General features: G+C 41.1%; 2 protein-coding genes across 2 annotated transcripts in view; one reads left to right on the top strand and one right to left on the bottom strand.

The window, feature by feature from the left end:
• The window catches only part of LOC110001095 (enolase-phosphatase E1), a 34822-nt gene extending 26784 nt beyond the window's left edge, over positions 1-8038 (top strand). Inside the window, exons 32-33 of the mRNA XM_065964103.1 lie at positions 57-101; positions 492-8038. Of these exons, the coding sequence (XP_065820175.1) occupies positions 57-101; positions 492-658 (212 nt within the window). The 3' untranslated portion in view covers positions 659-8038. The remainder of the gene's footprint in view (positions 1-56; positions 102-491) is intronic.
• The window catches only part of clvs2 (clavesin 2), a 45321-nt gene continuing 26644 nt past the window's right edge, over positions 5951-24627 (bottom strand). Inside the window, exons 3-5 of the mRNA XM_065964049.1 lie at positions 18389-18499; positions 17189-17421; positions 5951-15307 (exon numbers count right to left, since the gene is read on the bottom strand). Coding sequence (XP_065820121.1) covers positions 15214-15307; positions 17189-17421; positions 18389-18499 — 438 coding nt within the window. The 3' untranslated portion in view covers positions 5951-15213. The remainder of the gene's footprint in view (positions 15308-17188; positions 17422-18388; positions 18500-24627) is intronic.

Genomic DNA, 24627 nt, shown 5'->3' with positions numbered 1-24627 from the left:
AGAGACACACTCACACATTACCCAATTATAACTGTTTGATTGTGTATTTCTTGCAGAGGAGCCCCATACTGAAGACAATGCCACAGAGAAGAAGAAACCAAGTAAGAGCATGTAGCACATGGTCAGCTTACCTTGGATGATTATGCCATTATGGCTAATCAAATCTGCTATTGAGAAAATTTAGAGCTTCGTCTAAAATAGACACAAGTTATCAAAAAAAAAATGTATTGAGATCTGCTGAAACTTTTACATTTTCACAAGATGTTTACACCTTTAATCATAAGTAAGTAGCTTCTTCCACATTTGTCTGTTACAGAAAAATAAAAATATTCTCTTTAATATTTTCAGCTTTTATCTCATTATATATTTTTATTCATTCTTTGAGTTTTTATTTATTTTTCATATATTTCGAGCTCAGTTCCCCCACCAGTATAATATACGTTTCCCCTCATCGTTAGTAATCTTTCCTTCTTGCCTTTCTGTCTTCACAGGCCAGAGATACTTCCAGTGTATTTACATCCCGGGTAAAAACGCTCAGTACCCTTTACGACCTTTCAGCCCGGCCATGTCCCCCGCCATGATGTCCCCCACCATGATGACGCCCGCAATCCGAGCCATGATGGAGCAGCAGAGAGCAGCGAGGGCGGCGGGACAATAAGACGACTTGAACTCTTTTCACCTCATTTCTAAAGTACTGTATCCTCCAGAACCAGCAGGGGGCGACGTTTTAATCTGTGGATTCCTTAAAACTTTTGAGGAAAAACACAGACACACAAATAAGAGTGGACACAACTATTTTGTCTTTAATTTATTTGATGTATTTTTCTCTGGATGTGGTCGAGCTCCTGGGGTTTTTTTGTTGATATTTTCCCTCTCAGCTGAAGCTTTGCTGTGATTGCGTCACCGTGTCGTCCATACCACGCATTGTTGTGACTTGGGTATAATATAAAATCACCGACATCCGAACAAGGAAGTATTATGTGACTCAGTATGATGTATATAATGTTTTTAACTTAGGCTGAAATAAACAAACACATGTTTGCAGGTTGTCTTCAGCTCACATTTGTAGACTACTTCATCATAAACATCCCATGATTTAAAACAAGACACGTGTGTAAAAAAGTCCAAACTTTAAAGTGTTTTCTTAGAAGTTACTCATCACACACACACTATAAATCAACACAAAAATGTACCAATTGAGCTAAAAATACCAAAAATCCTGGACAGTATTTTTCATCATTTGCTAAAGAGTCCATATTCTGCCCTTTTTGGGGTTCGTATATTTAATCTATGTTCCTACTTTTGTACGTTCACAATAGCTAAAGTCTGAAAAAAGTGTCTGTTTTCATGAACTGCTCCTCCTTGCTCCCTCTCCGCTCTGAGTCCGTCAGCTACACTCTGTTGAGCCCACACTGTTAGACCCCACGTGGGCCAAGTCTGCTCTGATTGGTCTGCCGATCCGCTCTGTCGTTATTGGTCAGTTGCTCAGCACGGTTCTCGGAAATGTCCCGCCTCTTTTACCATATTGGGAATGCAGCCACTGGCTCCGTCCGAGGGTAGCATAAACATTAGCACCTTAGCACTACTGTGCTACCGCAGGCTACGGCATATCGTGGGCGTGCTACAGAAGTTAACGGGCGTGCAACATGAGCTGCTGGGCTTACCACAACGGCTTCGATCAGTGATCTCACACTGACAATGACGTCGGACTGACAAATTTTTATCGAGGGGGGCTAGAACCGAGCGTTACATGCGGCTAATGCTACAGCTAACAGGAGGACGTAGGAGAAGCCGCGTTTCCGCGGACTTTGAATTTTTGCACATAGATGTGCCTAAACATGCACAGGACACTTGGAAAACACACTAAAGAGCAGATAAAACCAGAAAAAGCAGAATATGGGACCTATAATGGAAAAGATTTAGAAATTAACTCACATTGGAATTGAAATGTATTAAATATTTCCTGATGAGTGTGTTGCATACTTCAGATTTTCTCTTTAAATATAAGAGCTTTTTCAGCACAGCAGATAATTTCTTTAATACCCTGATGAGCAGCTTAAACATGTTAAGCTGTCTCTTTAATTCATAATCATATGTGTAATTTTTCTCTATCCCGCGTATGAGAAAACAACCTTTTGCTGCTTAGCTGCATCTGCAACAGATTAGCATTCTAATATTGGAGGGTCAAATCCCAGGAGCTCCCACAGTTAATCCAAACAGCCTCCCTGTCTCTGATCATGAGAGTGAACGTCCATCAAGTCTCATCAACATGATAAAGACTATTGAGGGATGAATAATGACGAGACGTTTTCTTTGCAGATTAACTCGAAAACTAGGCCAGTGTGACGACGCAGGTCTGTTCATTATTTGTCCTTTAAGTCAAAGGTAGAATCATTTTCTTATGTTGAAAGGAGATGCTTTGACATTTCAAATGTAATCGTGGATGTTTTTTACTCCCACACATGAATACTGAAGAAGAAGAAGTTGACAGTGACGCTACACACAAATGATCACGATACTTGTTTTAAGTTTAAAGCTATGCTGTGACTACTGGTGGCTGTGGGAATGATTACAAGAGGGGAAGAGATGAAGCCTAAAGAAATAAAACAAACAACTCAGAGACGTACATACATTACATAAACTTAATCCTGATGTAGTTACGTTAAAGCTCCTGTGAGGAGTTTTTTTACCTGGTCATGAACAAACTGAAATTAATATAGATGCCTCTTTATGACCTAAAAAAGCAAACAAGACAATCAGTGACCAGATTGATTTTTTCTCTATGTTCATTTTTAATACTTGGAAAGACTGCCTCAGTGAAGGTGTCGGACAAAGTGAGAGTAGCCTTTGTTTACTTTTTCCACAGTGAAGATTTACAGTTGAGTGATACATTTAACTTGTGAAAGGAAGCAAGATGGGATTTTTTTTAAGATAACACGTACTACATACGCATAAGACAAGATCAGCAGAGTGCAAAGAGTAATCGCTTTGTCCACAGGGGGCGCCAAAAACATTGCAAACCCTGAGACCTCACAGGAGCTTTAACACAAGCAGTGTTTTGTTTTTAAAAAAATCAAAAACAAGAAACACAATCTTTCACCTTTCACCAGTAAATCTACATTTGCAGTTTGGCTGTGTTGTTCTACCTTCTACCAGTAGGGGCGCTAAATTTGATGGGTTTTATTAGAAGGTTGGATGAATTGCTGAGTTGACAGTGTATGCTTCCCCTCTTAAAAAAAACACAATAACTAAAAAAACTGGGTTACAAAAATTCAAATTTCGATTAAAATGTTTTCTTAATGTTTCTCATCCACACTTTAGAAGTAATTGATGGTAGGTCAGCTTTCTTCTTATGATTGGGTTGCATTTAATTGATTAAAGCCGTTTGAGATCAACACTCCTCGTCAGACGTGACATTTTTCAGAGAGAGGGAGTCTGTAGAGGACTAATTTGACGTGACCAACTAATGAGACGCTGTGATGTCTGCGACAGACTCAGTGGATAAATGTCATTTTATTTCATGTTGACCATCAGCTTATATATTTAGCCTGATGTGTCGTCATATTTCCAGATACCTCACTTGTTCACAGCTCCAGTTTTGTACTCAACCAACGAGGCCTGAAGCTGCAAAACTGGTGCTGGGTGTTGTCGACAATTGCCTGTTGTCTTACTGAACGAAAAACGACTGAGAAGAACCAAAGGAAGATTTTCACAACAGGCTTAATCCTGGGATAAGACCCACACAGGTCATTCACACTTACAGTTTCTGAGAAGTTCATAAAGTACAAGTGGTACAGATACTAGTATTTCATGTTTTTTAAGCTCAGACTTGAGTTTTAGTATTTTGGTACCACAGTGTAAAGCACTTGGAACAGTTGCAATAATCATTTATATTGAAATACCTGCATGCACACTGACTTTTGACTGTTGACACAATGAGTGCAGCAGAAGACAATAACCTTTTGTTGCGTTTTGGCTGTTGGTTGACACGGGTTCCCGAGTGCAAACTTTTGAAAACAGCACCGTCTCTGTAGTTGAGTAACCTGGCAGTATGCAGGTCCTCTGAAAAGGGAGACTTTTCATACAAGCACATCTAGGTTCGGGTCAAAAGCCATGTGCGAGTTTAGGCGGACAACAACAACAATGGCAGACTCCAGAGATCTCTTTTAACAAGGCTTCTCCAGCAAAGTTTAGATTTAGTGCACCTTCACTTTGATCAGCGGAGACTTGCTTACAAATAGTGAACCCACCTCTACGTCGGCCAAAGGAAGCCAAATGGGTGATTAGCCATCAGCCATTTTTGTATGTTTACACTTCACGGCTGTGTAGAAGGGAGAGTATGAGTGCATGCCCGAGTTGTTTTATTACAAAGTCACACCACCAAATACTGGCTTAGCATGTATAATACAGTGTTTTTAGTCGTTTTTGTAGATCTGTGGGCACGGCCGTTGATATGAAAATGTTGTACTTACTGCGCAAAGTTGAACTTTCTGAGAACACAAAAAGAAAAACGGTTCTGCTTTCAGTGGATCTTTATCATGTGAACGTGGAGTTAGAGTGGATATTTTGCCTGTGGAATTATCTTGGAGGTTACACAGTAGTGTGGGGCTTTCCAAACCCTTTCTTAATCCCTGATGTATTGCAGAGTCATCCTGCAAAAGTCTTAAGGCGTGTTTGGATTAAAACAAAAGCTGCATTCAGTTAAAGTTTATGTAAATGAGCGATTGCAGATTAAATGTAGGGTGTAAAAACCGGGGTTAAAAATGCCCTCAATCAAACAAACAAAAAATGGATCCTGCAGCTGTATGACACCACTACATGGAGAAGAAGAAAACAAAAAAAACAAAAAAAAATGAGCATACAGCTGGCGTTGCTCTTGACCTGCAAAGACAGGTGAACTTCTTGCACATGCATCATTAGTAGCAGTAATGTTGCTACAAGCTAACAGCAAAAGCTAGCCCCTGGTGAGTTTGTAATTAGCAGTTTGTTTCCACCGACTGCACAACAAAGTGCTTGCTCTGATTGCACCTTTAAAGACTGTGGTGTGAATCTGAGGTGGAGCCAGTCTGTTCAGATCTCAGCTAGCTGTTAGCAGTTAGTGTAATGAAGCACTTAAACCACAGGCTCTGGTTTTAATTGTACGGCCATTTCACCTGAGCTTTGATGGTTAATACGTCTGAGTGGATGCATTCTGTGGGCCTGCAGGGTTTAGGGCAGCACGCCTGGAAAAAAAAAGTGTGAACAGTCCTTTAATGAGATCTGACTTCCATGAGCGGTAGAATCCTGCAGACCGTGCGTGGTAGCCGTTGACCTGAAATTGGTTTTTACTTTGAGTTTCAACTTTTTACTTTAACGATGAAATATCTTTAAGAATGAATTTTATTCCAGGGAGGAGATGCAGCAGTAAGTTGCATGAAGAACTTAAAACTTCAGATGTCAGCTATGAAAGGAGAAGAATTAGACCGTGCAGCAAAAGAAAACTTTTGTCATTATGTGACTCATAAGAAATTGGAGACTGGGTTTGCTCTCGATAAAAACTGTGTTTGGATTGTTCTACATAAGCAGAAAAGTTTGTCAGATACTTTATGAGCGAGCAGCTTTTTCCCTGCATGTTGTCAACAAACTGGCAGTTTTTAAAGGGTACAGTGTGTTCACTAGAAGATAAAAAAAAGTATGCATGACTTTGTTTCACTTTCTGAATGCAGCATTTGTTGATTCCCTGCAGAAATATTCTGATCCTGCAGGTTTTTCCATATTCATAATTCAGCGACTTTGGTGACATTTTCATGCGTTTTATTCACAAATATAAAAAGTTGAATGTTAAAAAGTTTAAATTATGACGGTACTTTTATCTTATCAGTTAACATTAAAGTTTTGATGATGATTTTTGACCACTTGTGGCGCTGTAGAGCAACCCAAGAAGGACTCACAACACAAACAGTTCTTAAAACTTTTTGTGCCTTTAATGCAGAGAGAGGACAGTGGACAGAGTTGGAAACCAGGGAGAGAGAGCGGGGAATGACATGCGGAAAGGGGCCACGGGTGGAAGTGAACCCGAGCCTGCCGCTCGAGATGAGAGTCTCGATACATGGGACGCGCGCCCTAATCATTGTGCCACCAGCGCGCCCCAGTTCTTAAAACTTTTGCTAGATCTGAAACCGAAGTATCAGAGGTGATAATTGCGCGCCTGCCTATAAATGTTTGGTTACTAAAGTAGCTTTGGTTCTCTGAGAGCTGTACGAGATTTTGTAAGCAAGCTCTTCAGAATGGGGCCGTTTGCCTGGCACGATGTTTGGGTCATTCTTTGCTAATCAAAGTATCCTAAAAGACTGCTTTTAAAGGCCAGATGTGAGAAACTATTTTTTTTTGTTGCAAAATTGCAATCGTTTTTTTTGCAGACAAGTGGATCAAATGTAGGAATGCAGAAATAAAAGTGAAGAGAACTGAAAGCTAAATGAACAATGAAGTTTTTAAGTCCTCCATGTTGAAATAGTAAATGAAATTTACCTTTAACACACAAACAAACATTTTGCCTGTTAGCTTCAAACACGACTGTATTTGCTGTATTTTTGAGCATGAGATGTTTAAGTTAGTAAAACCAGGTTTAAGTCAAGTGTTAACCTGGAGAGAACTGTGGAAGCTGCAGAGTAAATGTTGAAAAACTTGAGAGAACTTTGTAAGACTTTCAGAGTTTTTAACTGAAGGTCATTAAAACTCTTCTGCTCTCTTTATATTTGTGAAGTTTCTTCACCAAACAGTGCCAGTTATCCTTGGCTTGTTTTTTTTTTGTCTTTTTGTAGAAATCAGAATAAGCCTGAAACTGTTTCACGGTTTAAATGTAGTGGGGATTTAGATGATAGTGTTGAGATTTCAGCCCCGCCAACCAATTCTTTCATCTTTCATCAGGGTCATCAAGAAACACATTGCAACCATCCTTTAAATAGGGTAGGCATGAAATTGAAAGAAAAAAAATTCCAAAAGGTAAAACAATACATAACGACAACCAATCACATACGTCCCCATATAAATATCAGCCAATGAGGTACCTACTTGCCACTGTAACTTTAGCTAAATGCTGGGTCTTTGTAACATAACAATGAGTAAGTCTTTTACCTGCTTTTTGTAAAGTGTCTCAAGATAACACTTGTTATGAATTGACGCTTTACAAATAAAGATTGATTGACTCTGATGATGGCCGAAACAGTTCGGTCCAGTTGGTTGGTTTGGTTCGGTCTTACTTATATACTACAAGTGCTGCTGGGGCTTTGTGACCTCTTGGGCCGTTCGCTTTTTATGCACCTTGGTTGTTGGTGAATTTTGTGCCAGAAAATCCCGCTCTGCTTCCTCAGTGTGTTGAGAATTCAGCAATAAAACATCGTACTCTGAGGAGTATTTGCTGAGCTGTGCAAGCTGCACAAATGTAGTTTTTATCCGCCAAACAAAAGTACTTTAAGGTCTTTTTTTTTCATGAATTAGTTTGTACTTTGACGCTGCGAGGATGCCATTTCAATGTACACAACGACAATTGTATTTGTCATTAACACAGTAATGATTCATTTTCCCTACATGCATCATTCTTCAGTTTAAAACAAACAGCCAGTCAGATGCGTTTAAAGACAGCCGATAATAGATTATATGTAATCGTTGCGCTCTGGAGTCTTTGAAGGTCTCGCAGTGGAAGAGATCAAAATGAATTCACCAGTGTGTCTCAGAAGACTTTTTCATTTTGTCCTGGATCACTGATCTGTTCAATGGGCAGTAATAATAATAAAGTAATAATGATAACCATATTTCATGTAAATCCAGTATTACCATGTGTTGCATGTATAATAAAGCAGATGATGAAATAACTGATGATGAGGCTCGCAGCCAAAATCAATCACAGTGTTAAACATTTCAGGGGGTCATAAGAGGCGTCTCAGGCCGCTTAAATGGCGCTGAAGAGACTCTGAGTATGTCTGCTGTGATCAAATGTCGAAATCACCAAAAATGCTTTTATTTTGAGTTATAATTTCAATAAATGTTTTCAGAACTTTTTGAGGTGATTTCTGTCTTTATTGACGTCTTTTACAAACTGGAATAACCAGCAGAGATGCAGAAGGGCGAAGCCTCTTGGCTCCCAAAAACAAAGGCCAATGCAGAAATGCCTTTAGCCTGCATTCTACCTAATGACCAGTAGGGGGCGAACTATTTAGTTGCAAATGGATCTCGATTCAGGAACTGCATCCTTTGAAGGGTGCATTTGAAGACGGATTACCACATGTGCACGGATGTTGCCAAAACACAACAGGTGCAGATTAAGGTTACCTGAATGTACATGTTGTAGAGTTGAAATGTTTCTCCATTTATTAAACATCAAATAACAAAAATGCATGTTGTGTGTTTATGTGAATTCAGCTGCAGGGATTAGAGGAATGATGTTTTCAGTGGTTGTTGTTTTTTTAATTCTGAAGGGTTTTTGGCTCCAAACATGAGAGATTATTACTGTTTCAATATTATTGAACAAAATCCCTTGATGTCAAATGAAACTCCAAAAGTACATTTGTCTCTCGAGGTCATTTTCTGCGGGAACAATTTTAATCCGGCACCGAGCAAAACCCACCCAACTTCTCTTTGCTGGGAAACTTTGTGACAGAGTTTAGAAGGCCCTAAAGGTCCAACATGTAAGATATCTACTTTATGAAATGATAAAGTGACCTCATTATCTGATCAGACATTAAAGAAACATGCTCTGTTGAAGTGCTGGCTTCTCTGACAACAATGCAGCAGCCAGTATGTCCTCCTTCTAACTTTAGATTCTGCTCCTGAATGCTCTGGATTTGTTTAGGTAGGCAGTTTTCTGTTCGGCATGGCGGCTTGGGTAGTGAGGGATTTTGGCCTTTTTTCATGTTGTGTCATGGCTTCCCCTTGACGCCGGGTGAACAGGTGAGTGTGGTCCATATAATAACCACCATTAAGGCTCCTACAGTCAGGAATTCAAAAGGTGTCAAGACACAAAAGGAAGAGAGCTGTGAGCAGTGAGAAACCTACATGTGTCCATATTTATTGAGCTCATGTTACATGATGCATTTCAGCAGACTGTCTCTTAGGAACGTTTATACATTAAAACACCTGCTAACTGAACATGTCTTGCTCCCATAATAAAAACCGGCTCCTCACTCCACAACTCGGTCTGCAGACAGCTTCCTACTTCACCGTCACTATACAATCAAAGAACAGTGATGTGGAAATCAAATCCATTTATATCACACACACAGAGAGTTCTGCATTCAGTTTCAGGAATAATCAGTCAATAATAAAAAAAAAATGTCATTCAGTGTCCAAATCCTCAAAACACGTTTACAAAGAAATACATTTTTAACGCTTCAATGGAAGAGAGGAGGCTTCGGCTGAGATGATAAAAGTCAAAGTGAGAGAGAAATGAACATTACAAGCTCAACATCTTCTAGAAAATAAACCTTTTAAAGACTGCAGTGCATTGACTAAACTGGTGAGGGAGCGTTTTAATTTAATATAACACGCTATCGTGAAGATAGCATGGAAATTAATCAATAAATCAGGTGAAGATGACGGATTGCTTTAATTTTCCACGTCTGATATTTGCAGATGAATCACAACGCTCCTTGTGAACATTTAAAATTCACTGCACGGTGTATCTGCTGTCACTCGATTAAATAAAATAAAACACACCGATCAGCATCTTAAAGAACATTTACAGAACAGAAGTGAGACTTTTAAAGTTCCTTTTTTGAAGTCATCAAGTGTTTAAAGGAGGTCTATTATCCTCACGTTCACCATTAATCATGTCAGTGTGGGACGCTTATTGAGTAGCGTTGTGAGATGTGTAGCTCAAAAACCTTCTTATTTATCTGAAACTGGCGTCAGTAAAATCCCTCACATCAGCCTCTGCCTGAAACGGTTCATTTCAGCTGCTGTCTCTTTAAGAACCCCCTCCCTCCCCCTCCCTACATGCCCACTTTCCTCCAATTGCAGAAGTCGCTTTTATCGTCTGCTTTTAGATAACATGATAAGCCAGAGGGATAGCGTGCATCTCATTTGCGTTTGCCAAATCTACAAAAAGTAAAGCAAAGAGCAGGAATGAAATGTACAGAGCCTTAAAGTTGTTTTCACTGTTTGACATATACAAGCATCACTTTACCGTTAGCTTTCAAGGTCAGTCGGAAGAAGGTGAAACAGCTGAAAGGGAGGATATCGTCGCCTAGTGTGGGACAGGGATAGTATCCAAATGAAATGGCCTAATCAGGCTATAGGTAGTTTTCAAAACCGAACAGTTCTAGGGACTTTTCCAGTCCAGTTTTCCAGGAACTATCCACTAGAGAGTTCCCTGAGAACTACTCACCATGGGGACTTTTTCTCTGTCTGAATTCTACTGACATACTGAGTGTCAGCAGACTTTATAAATGCTGCCTTAAAACCAGCAAAAAGCAGCACAGAAAAAACTCCTTTAAGTGGTTTGAAAATAAGATGATCGATTCTGGTTTCAAAACAAGTCTGTGAAATGTTTGCCTCAATACTTTGATCCACGCTGAGCAGGAGAAGACGTAACAAGAGCACAGATAGAACATTTAAAATACTGACTTTTAAAAAAATTAAACTCAAAACTTCATAACTCTGTTTACTGTCTCGTGTGTGAAAGACAAGGTAGATAAGCTATGTTCAAAAAAATACTGTCAAAAAGAACACTTTGAAAGTCTTAAACATGTGGCATCACTCCATAAAGTATCCATAAAGTCTATCTGTAATAAATTAAAATCTGTGTTTCTACATACAAGAAGTTTCACAGCAGAGCAAAGCCGCCTCTCTCTGATAAATAAAAACTTTAAGATAAAGAAGAGAATCTGCAGGACGCTCTGTGTGAGATCAAAGACTCAGATATGAAATATATTTAAGCTGTATACAGATGTTTATTCCATGTAAACGTTGAATCATAACAACTGTAAGCATCTACTGTGGCTGTGTGTGTGTATGTGTGTTTAGCTGCTTTCACACATGCACTCATGAAAATATCTAGATAATTACAGGAGGACTGCTCCAGAGATTCTCCCTCCGATTGGCTCGAGCTGAATTCTGCGGAGAATATCCTGCTGCGTTCTCACATCAGCTCACTCGGACTTGCTGCGGAAAAAATACTAGAGGGTCTGGCAGGAGAAACTCAGGGTGAAGTCAGAGGGAAAAATTCAACTGTTTGCGTTCACACATACAGCTGCTTCTGGAAATATCATTAGTTTTTCATGAGTTTTCTGCATGTGTGAAAGCCCTAAATGTGTGTGTGTATCATTTATACCCTAAAATCTCCACAGAAGCCTGATTTTGCAGCCTGTTACTGTTAACATGATTTAAATCTCAGACGTCACTAGTGCACAGAAATCCTCCTAAAGCACTCAAACGTTTTGACCCACAGTTTTATATACAGTCTCTCTGATCAACACTCTTTGAGATCAAATCAAACTGGAACCATAAACCAAACGATGCAATAGTAGAAGATCTTTTAAATGGTTTCGACATATGTGTGGTAATGGTTTGATGATGGACAAAGATTGGACAAAAGTTATCTTGATGACGTACTCAGGAATCAACAGGTTTTAAATAACTTTTCATTTTTAAAACTGACATCAGTCGTTTTTAAATTAAAGAAAGCTGAAATGTGTTCTGTAACTTGCACAAAAAATATGACCGTGTGGGCCAGAAGTGCAGCAGCTTGTTATAAATATGAATACTTAAGCTTAGAGTTAGATGGCTTCTTCAGGGAGGTGTTAATGTTTTCATGGAAGAAGAGGAAAAAAGAGTGATAAAGGTCGAGTTTGCACGTTGCGTTTTGGCTGTTCGATTACACCACAGCAGAGTTTTGGGTGCCGGAAAACGCAAAGTTATGAAATCAGTTTGCAAATTTTTGAAAATGGCACGGTCTCTGTTGTCATGTGAACCGGCAATATTCCGTTAACAGAGACTTTTTGCACATGCACATCACGGTTAAATAGCCAAGCGGGAGTAGATGGATAACAACAACAATGGCGGGATCCCGAGTTCTGACTGTGCTGCCCACTCTAATGAGTTCCACAATGCTTCTCCAGCAAAGTGTAGGTTTACTGCATCGTCATTCACAGCGCTCTGCCCTCATTTGCAAAGAATCTACCCTGTAATAAGCATCAAAAACTAGAAATGAAAATGTTTTTGAGGCTTTTGAGTCCTTAGAGGAAAGAGGGTTCACATCTAAATAAAACGTAAACTATAACATTCAAATGCAGCAGATTGTAACATTTAAGCAGCAACAACTGGCTCAAATGACAGCGATGGAAGGAGCCGCCGAGGCCTCGCTCTGCACAGTGTGCCGCCTCGGAGCTGTTGTGAGTGGGGTTGACATGTCATGTACGCTGGTGTGATAGTTTAACATTCCAGCTGTCTGCTCTGGTTGCAGCCGGCCACCTCACACTTCCCGCCCGCCGGCCTTTCTGTGATCTGCTCAGCTGCACGCTTGCCAGTCTGGCGGGTTTCATCCACCTCCCCCCTCCGCTGCCTCTGCCCGTCATTATCGCAGTTTTCCCTGTCGTCTGCTGACCGCTTAACGCACGCCTGTCGTACCTTCTGCACTCCACCGTAAAAACCTGGAGTCAATGCTGATTTGAAAAGTTTTAAACTGGTTTGTCAAAAACCTTCAGCTGTTGCCAGGAGGAGAATTTATGTCATTCTAGCACAAAAAAAAAAAAAAACAGGGAGAGGAGGAAACAGAAATAGTGTCATTTAAAAATAATGCTGTTTCTAGACTGCAGGATTTGATTGAAAATACAATATATCATAAAATACTGACATTATAATAATTTAAATAACACTTTTTTTAACAAGACAGAAACAGCTGCACAGAGGGAAACAAAAATGCCGGTGCAAACTGTTCCTGCAAATAACTTTTAGCACACATACTGCCGGTCATGTATTCAATACTGCCAACTTGAAATGTGTCTGAGAAAATGGTATATCACTGTGTGTCGTTGGGATATGTTCAATCATCTCAGTCGACTAATGATGAGATTTGAAAAGTCTGCAGGTCTGGTGTGTTCAGGTGCTGTCAGGAAACAGGAGAATTAAAGGTGCCCCTCTGAGTTTTTTGTGTAGATTAAATCATCTTTAAGGCTAACTGACATGTTCAATTCCTTTTCAATAAAGGTTTCTTATGTCTTTACCTTCCTTCCTTCCTCTCACACCCTTCAGTTTGTTATAGTGAGACACTCGTGGCAGGAATGTCAATCACATAATCTAAACAGTCATCAAAAAACTGCTCCAATGCGCCTCTAGTGGTCACAAACTCTACTGGGCACCTTTAAAGTCTCAAAATGTTTTCTTGTTATCAAACCAAACCATCAGTTTGTCTTTATCAAACTCAAATGACTCTGGAGACTAATTTGAATCATAGACTGTATAAAAAGATGGACAATATGACACTGCTCAAAAAGTGAAGTCAAAACATTTGAGGCTCCCCCCCTACGTAAATGTTTTAAGCTCTGCCTCCTCCATGTTAACAGATGGAAAAACTTTAACATTTGAAATACACATCAAAATGTTTTTACTGAAACATGGATTCTGTCTTTAAAGTTAACTCTCCTTACGCTTTGTGACGACCCCTCCACACCTGTAGTTGTTCCCGTACTGCTTGTTCTTTTTGTTGTAGTTTCCGGTAAAGGCCGGGTCGCCATCAGCTTCACCTGGGCCAAGTGTAGTCCTCATCCATTGGTAGATTAAAGGTGTGATTTAATTACAATTAAATCACACCTTTAACAACCATGTACTGTCAATACTACCAGCTGATCCATTCTGCACAGACTCTGGCCAAATATCTCTGTGCTTGCTTTGAGGTTTTTTTGGCTTCACTTTTGTACAACCATAGGAAAAGTAGACGTGTCATCCATCTTTATATACAGTTAATCTCAAGTACAAGTAATTCTCTTGCATGTTAGCACAAGAATGCTTAAGTTATTTAATCAAGTCTGCTAAGAAACAGTTGAAAGTGTGACGTGGTTAAAAGCTAACAAGTGAGTAAAGATTATAAACTAATACCAATACTGATTGATACCTATGTACATTATAAAACACCAATTATGCTCTGAAAAGATGCAAATGAGGGAATGTTTCTTCAGCAAATCGCCAAAAACATGCAAAAAATATGTGCAGGTTTTTCAAAGTTATAATACTAGTTGTGTCTTAAAACAGAAGTAAGATCTGTGGTAATGTTTCAGAAGTAATATATTATTGCCTAAAGTATAACAAATATGTCACAAAAATCAAATGTACCCGTTTGTATGGGACTGGGGGACACTCTGTAGCGATTAGATTCTCAACATGTATCTTCAGCCAAACCAAAAACTTGAAGGTGCGAGTCAAAGCTTCACAGATATTTCGACTGGAGGGAGAAACACGGATTTTTCTGATAAATGGGCCTGAAAAATATAGAAATTCTGAAAGAAAAAACACATCTAATACCAGATTCAACTCTGTAAAGGGGTTATGCTTTTCCGAGAGATAAGTCGAGTGATGGTTCAGATATTAGTTTCAAACAAAAGACCCCTTCAACAAGTTCTCTCCCAGTAAAACCAGTGCCTGCCTGTTTGTCTGTTTAGTCCCCAGAAGCTTGAAAAAAGCTCTTCGCTGCCGTCGTCTTTTCTGCTGATCCTGAGCTGTGCTTCTCCTCCGTATGCGGTGTTTTCTTTAAATAACTGTACAAACAGCGAGGAAAATAAAGGAAGTGCAGCTCGGGAACGAAGCCCCCGAACTCTCTTTGAAGTAAGACTTCCAGTTATTTTAATTTACTGTACAGCTTCAGGAAACACTGTTTGCACTAGCTGCACCTTCACAACTCTGTCCTCTTTCTCCTTTCTCGAGGGGGCTGGATTGTTTTAAATACGATCATTTTCAGTTTCTGGAATTGGCACTTGACAAATAACTAGATAAATAAATATATAGAACACCATCAGTAGCTCTTTTGTTTGCCGTTGTTTGTGTGTGGCGAAGCATCTCCTCGTCTCCTCCTGTTTTTCTGCGTCAGCGAAATGTCCATTCCCTGGAGTTCAAGAGACACAAGCAGCAGCATTTTCTGCAGGAATGTGTCCGTATGCTCGTGCATTTTCCCACAGCATGTGCACAGGTAAAGTCAGGTGTTTGTGTGTTAAATATTGACTCTGGTAAGCTGTTGCCGAGTGTGTGGTTTTAGTCCAGCGAGAGCAGCGGTTGCAAGTTGTCTTCTTCACTCTTCACTTTGTCCGGTCGTTTCAGGACGCCTGGTTCCACCACAGACTGAGACCTGCAGCCACACAACAGAGAACATGATGAGGTTATCTTACCAAAGTTTAAAAGTCACATATTATGCAAAATACACTTCACCATGATTTTCTAACACTAACATGTGTCTCCAGTCTGTCTACAAACCCCCCAATGATGAGAAAAGTCCATCCTCTCCGTCTTTCCCCTGCTCCACTTTTCAGAAAATGTGTGCTCAAACAGGCTGTTTGGATATTTTCCCTTTGTGACATCACAAAGGGCAGTAACCTCTCCCCCAGGTGGGTGACACTCCCACAGCTAGGTGTTTGTTCTGCCCTCTGAGTCTGCCTTCTCACCGTAAACAATAGGACATGGAGCGAGAAAGCCTGAGGCCTTCCAGAGAAGGGGCGTGGTCAGACACAGCTCATTTACATATTTAAAGGTACAGACACATAAACAGCCTGTTCTGAGCAGGGCTGAAATAGAGGGGTTTATAGGCATGATCAAATACAGGATCAGAGTGGATTTAGAACAAGAAACTTCACACACATGTTTTGAGGAGCTCTGAGACTTATTTACACAGGTTGACGAGGAGGATAAAATATGACCTTTGTTTTATATCGAACACGGACTTCATGATTATTGATCACTGTGCAGATCCGCAGTGACAGTCTGGCGTCTCAGCGCTTTAGTCCTCCTCAGTCTAAATGTCTCTGAGAGAGTCAGTTGGTTGTTACAGTGCAGTCAGAGGTTTTCTGTCACATTGAATCAGACTGTTTGGATGCCTATAGGGAGAATGATACTCTGCGAAATGTCAAACATGCCTCACAGTAACAAAGACACACTCTGCATAGACGTAGAAGAGAAACTAGACATACTATTCCCCCAACAGTTCAATGCCCTCGAATATCAGGAACACTAACACTACAATTAAACAGAGCAATTAAACTTGAATTGTTGCAGAACCCTTTTCAACAGGTCTTACTCTTTAGTGGTGTTTGCATAGTCAAATCTGATTGGTTTGGCTTTGCCTTTGGTCAGCTGATGGTCAAATATCTTTTTTTGCACTCATTGTTATACCCTCATTTGTGCATATTTAAAAAGAAATTCTTCTAGATTTGGAGTAAAGCTTTGTTCTATGATAGGACTTGATCGATCCTTTTTGTCACTCGTAAAGATCAACCGTCTGTTTAAAATTTGCCGCCGCTGTTCCAGATGACCTTGCTGTATTTTCACCTAGCTGAAGGAATTTATTCAATGAAAATGGCGGCTGCACCCTGACCTTTCCATTGACACTTCATTTGGCCAATTACAACCTTCCATTCACTATTACCAGCCTATTATAGCCAATGAGAGCCTGTGTTGAAAGGAGGTGCCGGCTCCTGTACTACTGTATTTGTACCCAGCAAATTGCACAAAACTGTGCCTATGGCTGACATTTCTTGTAGCCAATGAAACTCTGAACATGTCGATTTGCTGCTAAAATCAATAACTCTCATCCAGAAAGCAAGAAGAGCGTTTCTAACGTGAAAGAGATTGTGATCTCGACAAACACCTGCCTTAGGCCAACAATAGTATGTTTTAACAATTTTTTTGTTTAGCATTTCGACAAATTTCTTGGTTCATTTCAGCGTGTAGTTACATTTTTTGAGGAGGTGGACGCCAGGCTACGCCCGCAGGCTTCTGCGTAGGTACAGGGCCATAGAAGCATAAATCAGTAAAATATCCTAAAGTCCAACAGAGGTAAAGCTTGTGTTTTTTATGGTAGATTTTAAATTTTGCAATGTTTTGTCTGTAAAGTCTTGAATTGACCTTTATACTTATAGAGTATTTTTGCATGCATATTTATTTTGCTTTTACAGAAACTGTAAATAAGTTATATTCAAACAAATGCACTAGGGTTTTTAAAGGTGGTTAAGCGGACCTCTTCATGGTCTTCGGGGACAGGTTCTTCTCCAGGTCTCTCTCCAGGTCTTGTACCGACAGGGTGTAGGACTCTGGACAGTAGTCCGTCTCCTCATCGTAGGCGTGATCCAGCAGCGTCCGCGCCCACGTGCCCATATCGTACGGCGGCATCATCCCGCCCAGCTCCGAGGGTAAGATCTCAGGATGGATGAGCTGGTGGAGGCTGTTCAGGTTGTTACCGTGCATGAAGATCTGCAGAGGGAAAGCAGAGACACAACAACGGCTCAGAAGGGACGTTTTATTTGTCTTCAGACTCTCATGCAGTGTGATCGATCACAGTCAGGATGAGATAAAGGGTTTGTTATATAAATCCAACATTTATCTTTACCTTTATAGCAAAAGCTGGTATTATTCAAATTTAAAGGTAATATATTGGTAGTGTTTTGAAGCAGTGGAAGCTGCTAAATCAAAAGTCATTATGTCGCTAAATAGAACCAAATATTTCTTAATGAACCAAACCAAGTTAGAGACACATTGATGTCTTAAAAGCGTGTACTGTATACAACATGGACGTAGTCTCAGTGACATCACCCATTGGTTACTGATGGGGATTTTTGAAGCCTGTTGATGGCAGTCACCATATTGGAAATGCTGTTTCAAGCTAACCTTTGTTCAGCTTAGTGACAGGTAAAGAGGTGGAGCTGTGGCGGGTCTAAAGCCTCCTGACAAACAGCTACAACACGCCCAACTGTCAGTCAGATCAGCCAGGTGCCTTATTATGACTAACTCTTATCCCTCAATCAAAATGAATGAGTAATACATTTATAAAAAAAATCGTCCTGTAGCATGTGTGCAGATCAAGAAACTTACTATTCAGACCAAATTGGTATTATGAACGAGGCTGTAAACATGTTTAATTCTGCTTTAAAAAATAGCTTTTTTGAATGGGTGTGTATGTGACTTCCTGGTCTTTTCCAGTCAGCCCCAAGTGGACACTCGAGGAACTGCAGATTTTTTTTTACTGGCTAAAAGGTGTGATTTAATTACTGGAAGGGGCTTCAGAAGTTGTTGCTTGCTTTAAAGCAATGACCAAAAAAATGCTCTGCAACCACCGTTTATCCCCACAGGTGCTGCCAAGGAGTACAAACCTAAAATCTTCATGATGTTACTGAATGATAAAATATTAAGTGAACTTTCATGTAATACTTTCTGTTCTTACCCTCTTCCTGGTCTTGTCTTTGAGGAAGGGTCTTATGACGGTGTACAAAGCGTGGATGTACCAGGGCTGGTTCACAAAGTGGATCCCTCCAAATCTGGCAGGAAAACTGTCCTGTAGGCAAAAGACACAAAGAAGAAAAACAGGTGAACAAAGGCCAAAATGTTGTCCTTCACCCCTTGTATCTAACAGACAACACGAGGATGCATCGCGGTAGATAAAAAGGAAGTTCAAGGCTTTTTCAGACCAGATGATTCACAGACTTTAGGCTTTGAAACAAAGAGTCTGCTCCAATCAGTAGGATTTTTTTCAGTCTGCTTTGACTTCCAGCAAGTGAAAAATTACCTCTGTGAGTTCCCTGTCCCTTTGCATTAGATTAGTTCTGTAAATGGGCTCTAATCTCATTCGTCAATAGGAAATGGTTCGGTCTATTTTGGAGTCTGCGCGGCACAAAGCCTGAGGGAGATGAGTCCTTGTTGCTGCAGGTTAGTCGTCTGGGCCTGACACTGTGTTTCCTAGAACACTGGACACAATTATGATAATTACACTGCACTCTGTGTGAGTGTGTTTTTGAGTGTGTGTGTGTGTGTGAGTGAGTCATATTTTGGCCGTGGTCCATCAGTATAACATCATGTTGTGATATAACAGTCTGGCTGATGAAAAAAAGCCATCTCTGAGCACATTTATAAAAAAAACTGTTTCCAGTGTTTGGAGGAGACGGAGACACAGAGGAGTCTTTGAGGTCAGGCCAGGATTGTAAATTAAGAGTTTGACCGATTTCGAATCATAAAGTCCTTGCTCAGCTGGCGGCAATGTCAGCTACCAGACTGTCCAATGATGTGGTCCAGAGTGAGGTAGTGTGTCTGGACATCTAGAGCCATTGTGAAGACAAGCGTGATGTGAATATAAAAAAGAAAAGTGGGGGAGGGGGGGGGGGGGGGGGGGGAGGCCGTAGCAGCAGGCTCTCCCCATGAATGACCCTGAGGAACCTGGGATGGCAGAACCTTTCTAAAGTAAAGATTGTAAGAATTGGTTAGGACATCTATAGCTACAACAGAAAAGCTGGGTGGAGATCGAACAGGAAGTGTTTGATCATTTGGATGGCAGCAGAGAGGTGGGTGCGAGACCCCGTCCTCATCTGAAATAGTCTCTATAACTTAAAAATACCACGATTAACGGGAAACCTAACAAGACAAATACTTAGAAACAAAAAGAAAATAAAAACAAGAAAAAACCTAAATGTCATGAGTCAACTGTTGATTTGGAAAAATTAAACCCAGCTCAAAGTGGTTCAGTCTTAATCTTTTCCTATCCTAGAATCCAATTAAAGATACTGAACATGTTCCAAAATATCAGCCTTATCAAATCTTACAAACTCAGTTCCGATAATAAAGAAGCTCATTTTGGTTAGCCCACCGTCCGACCGCCCCCCCCCCATCAGCTGTCAGATCTCTGACTCTGGACCTCCGGCCTGCTCTCTGCTCTGACACACATTTTCACTTTGATGAAGGGACCTGCTGCATTATACATGAAACACCAAAAATGGAATATGAACTGCGTGGTCTCTGCTGCACCTGAGGGACCGGAGGAGAATGAAGAGGAGGAGGAGGAGAAATAGGATCTAAAGGTTTGATCTGCTCTTACCCGAGTGATGTCTGAGGAAAATGAAAAAAAAAAGGTGTAGAGAGAAAGTGTTCAAACAGAGGCGGAGGGCTGTGCCGTGAGAAAAGTACAAGGGGGAGGAGATCCGAGAGGGAGTGAAACATGTTCAGGAGCAGGAAGGTGAAGGGAAGAGGAAAGCAGACCATCTCTTAAACTTTCTCTCCACAGCATTATTTTGATGTTGTATTACAGTTTAGATGAAAAAAGGTCAGGTTTCTTTGGGTTCTTATGATAACAGGACTGAAGAATTATTCTGAAAAAGAACAACAATATATACATTTTGAATGCTCCATTTATGCAGCTCTAAGACTCCGGGATTTCTTCTCGTTGTGTGCCCGTGCATGAACTGTAACACCTCTTCCAATCGTACCAGGACCAATGAAGTGTACTGACCTTGAGCACCGATCGACTCACACTAGTCACACTAACTGGACTTTAGGGGTGAAGCATGCTTGAGCATGGTACGGGTTGCCTAGTGTGAGGGCACCCTAAAAGTTACTGCTAAAATCTGTCAGTACATGTCGATGAACGATCATTTGAAGGAAAAATTAAGTCCTTAAGAGGATATCTACAGCGTGACGAAAACAGCTCAAATTTTCGGTAGACTTATAACCTGCCAGTTCCAGAAAAAAAACTTTCATTGCCCCCTCAGCTTGTTCTTTGATATTTGGCTTCTGGAGGTAGATGTCGATCGTAAACAAATAGACGACTCTGGGGATTTGTATTTCTGTCCTCTCACTGCAGGTCTCTCTGCAGAGCGTTTTCAGTTCCAGTGAAAGGTTAAAGAGAATTGAAGGTGACAGAGAAGTCTGTCAACATCTGCGGGACAGCGTGTGAAAGTGAGGAGTCATCTTTAAAAACTACTTCATACACCGGCTCGTATAGTTTTTAACGTTCCTACACCCTGTAGCTTCACGAGGATAAACACATTAGAAGTGTTTTTCTCTTCATAGTTTATTTAGCTGAAGAGAAACTTTGGCCACCTCATGTTATGTGTCACCGAGCAAAGCCGCAGATTTCCCTCCTAATCTGACTTGAAGCAGAGAAGAAGCTGCTAATCTCCGGATGGATTTTATCTTTTTGATGAAATTTAAGACCCCTTTTTTGTCTATGCGCATGCAGGTTGCCATATCACGGACTCTGAAGCTTCAGTGTTTAGCCAGCTCTGCATCGGTCTTGAAACCTCTCTGCGTTGTAACTTCTCTCCATTTTTCAAAAGCATCTCCAATATTGATCCTAGTTTGAGCACGTTTCTGCTTTTTTGATTGGGTAGAATCAGTTGTATCTGAACCGATTTGCTTGCCTGCTTCCATCGCTGCAACACCTGTTGGTTTGCTATTTGCCTGGGCAAACCGACCTCCACCTGCTCAAAGCAACCTGTTCATACACTTATTCAAACACACATTCATGGACAGACTTCCGGAGCAATTCTGGGTTCTGTAGTCCAGTGGCTCTTGGAAAAGTACGTGAAAGAAGTCAGGGATCAAAAAGACGATTTGCAAAAAATATATCACACAATCATTCCCCATTATATTTTTTTTTTGTGTGTGACTTAAACTGATCACTGATTGCAATGACACTTGCCATCTTGGTCTTTCACTTTTTCCCCTCCCATGACATGATTTCAACCTCGATGCAGTTTCTCGTGCGTCGCTGCTGTAACAAAAGCTCACAGATCCAGAGGGGACACAAACCGACAGGCTGCCACCAACACTGAGGGGTAAACACTGAGAGCGTAACACTCAGCGGTAACAACATGTGACGTGTCAACTTCCCCTCGCCGGCCAAAGGAAAGAAACTGAAGAAGTAGGCCGATCATCAGGAGACACAGCTGCTTCTTTTTCTGCAATTCAGAGGGTGTGCACAACGACGTTGGCAATGTTTAGCAACTGTATTGTTGCTAATTTATTTGTGCAATGTAGACAGCGTGCAGGATTTGATGGATTTAGTCCTCTCCTACGCACCCATCTTATGAAATACATGTTGTTTTCTTTAAAGCATTGGTACTTTTCAATAACATCAACCATTAAAATAGCAGATTGTATCGTTTCAAAACAAATGGTTCTGAAAAGTATCTTAAGTATTGAACATTTTGACAAACTTACGTCTAATCTTTTCATTTTGCCTGCAACGATGAAACAACAAAAAGTGGGGGTGCAGTGGTGATTCTAGAGTCTTGCCTGTTGACAAGCAGCATCTCTACCTAGTGGTTAGGTTGCACCCCATGTACAGAGGCTTTAGTCCTCTTCAAGTCCGGCCTGTGACACCTCTTCCTGATGTCATTTCCCCCACATCCCTATTTCCTACTCTGTCAACTGTCCTGTCCAAAAAACGAAAAAATAAAGAAATGAATAAACCTTAAAAAAATATAAAATTGCTTCTACAACCTCCAAAAAAATCCACAACAATATTCTCCATAACAATTCACTCTCTGGACAAAGAAACTTTCATAAAATGTTGTAAATAAAGCCTATACTCATCGTCATACCGGCATCTGAGTAGGCCTTTAATTGAAAGATGGCTAACAGTCTCCTTACATTGCTTTGAGTTAGTGTCTAATGTATTTGTCATCATGAACCACCGATTTACAGACAAAACCAAACACTGCCAAAAGCCATCAAGTGATTTCAATGGCCAATTAACAATTAACAAATCTGGCTGTAAACACATTTCTTTGCATAATAAAAAAGAACAAATCCATTAGATACTGGGAGCTATTTCAAGTAAAACTGCAGCAGAGAGAGGGAACATGAAGAAGAGGAAGTTTGGACGACAGCATGAGCAAGAGAGAGTGTTTTGAATCTATTTTTTTTGCATATCAAATGAGCAGCTTTGAAAGAAAAGGAAGAAAGAAGGAGACTAACTCCAAACTTCCACCAGATACGTGTGCACTGCATGTCGGCTCCATGCACCCTAGTCTCACTGTAATTTTACAGATTCACTCGCGACAGCGTGAGATAATACGGTGTATGTGGTATAAAACTCGCTATAAACACATAAACAAAAACGCAAACGGTCATTTTCTGAACCGTTAAAACTGAGTGTTTTATTCTGAAAACAAACCGGATGTTTTAATGTTGTTTCGGTGTCCCGTCCCGCTTGTTCTTTTCTGTGCTAAATTGACGTGTCGTGCTCCGGCATCCGGGAAAAATAGAAGCCCTGCTGTGGAGGGCGCCGGAGTGCCGGAGCTGAGACACAGCGGAGGGGAGCCAGTGGAAGCACACAAGAATAAAGTGAATACCTATCAGCTCCGCTGCCGGAGAGCAGAGACGGACCAAAAACGCATCTGGTGGCAGTTGGCCGTAACGGGCAGATTCCACAGGATCCGTGAGGGCCGTGTTCCATCCACTCTGCGTACTCCAGACCCGATCACGCCCCCAGTCCTGTCTCAGTCACAAATTACCCCTCAAAAACTCAACTCGTAGTATCTAAAAGAAGGTTTTGTGTTCAACATCAAAGATAGGACGTTATTTCCCATGACAAATACTGCTAACATCTAGGGAAGTGCCTCTGAGTCCTTTCGTGTAAGACTGCTGCTCTCTTCTATTTGATATAAATTGAATCTGATTCAAGGAGTGAGGGTCAAATGGGCCGTGAGATTGACAGACGGATCGGTGCAGCGTTGGCAGCATTGTGGGTCTTGTACTGGACTGTTGTGGGGAAGAGGGAGATGAACCTAAAGGCAAAGCTTTAAATTTACCTGTCGACCTTTGTTTTCCCCCCCCGTACTTCCCACCTGCCTTGTGAACCGTGACAGACGTCTGTCAAGGGCAGAGCTGTATGAGGTCTGGGCAGCGGAATTGCTTAATAAAGTTTTCACCAACTTCAAACAGTTGTTGCACACACTACCTAAAGAGCAAATGAGCTGTGATCTTTCAGTTTGGACTGAGAGATCCAGAGATGCTGGATATCTCTGACTTTGTGGATGTCAACACAGTGGCCTCATTGTCGGTACATTTGGCAACAAAAATAACTGCAGACGATGAGGACACTCATCTCGTTCTCTCCAGATATGCACTGCAGGATCTGGTGGGAGTGAGCGGTGCTCTATTCACAGGAGTTGGCATGCACGAAGCATGCAATTTCCAGTCCAACTTGGACATCCTCGATATGGACGTGAGCCACACTCTGCCGGATGTTTATTCCAGGCAGGCTCACGTTCATACAACTGTACTTGGACTCTCCCCACCACTATTACCTCCAGCCATTTAAACATCCAGTGAGTGGGGCACTGGTGACATGTGGCTGAACCACCCCAACCACCAGCCAGTGGTATACAGAAGGGCGCTGAAGTACATTTCCACCATGTGTGACTTCCACGACCACTTGGTGTGCCAGATGGGGTGCCGAATGTTGCAGGTTTTGCGATTTTAGGGGGGAACAGTCTTCAGGTTTAACCTTGTCGACTATTTTGATGTGGAGGCCTTCCAGAAGCTGGTCCAGGGCCATGCTCTGTTCGTGCCTTTCAAGGAATCAGAGGGTGGGAAGGGTCTTTCGTCCACCCTCCGAAATGTCGTCAATTGCTTGCTGGCTAGACTGGAGGACTCCTTCAGTTCCAGCCAGGGGGTCGGGAAGAACGA

The sequence above is a fragment of the Labrus bergylta genome, chromosome 15 (assembly GCF_963930695.1).
Source record: "Labrus bergylta chromosome 15, fLabBer1.1, whole genome shotgun sequence".
Lineage (NCBI taxonomy): Eukaryota > Metazoa > Chordata > Actinopteri > Labriformes > Labridae > Labrus > Labrus bergylta.
The sequence above is the reverse complement of the archived record's forward strand: the minus strand, read 5'-3'. Positions and strand labels throughout refer to the sequence as shown.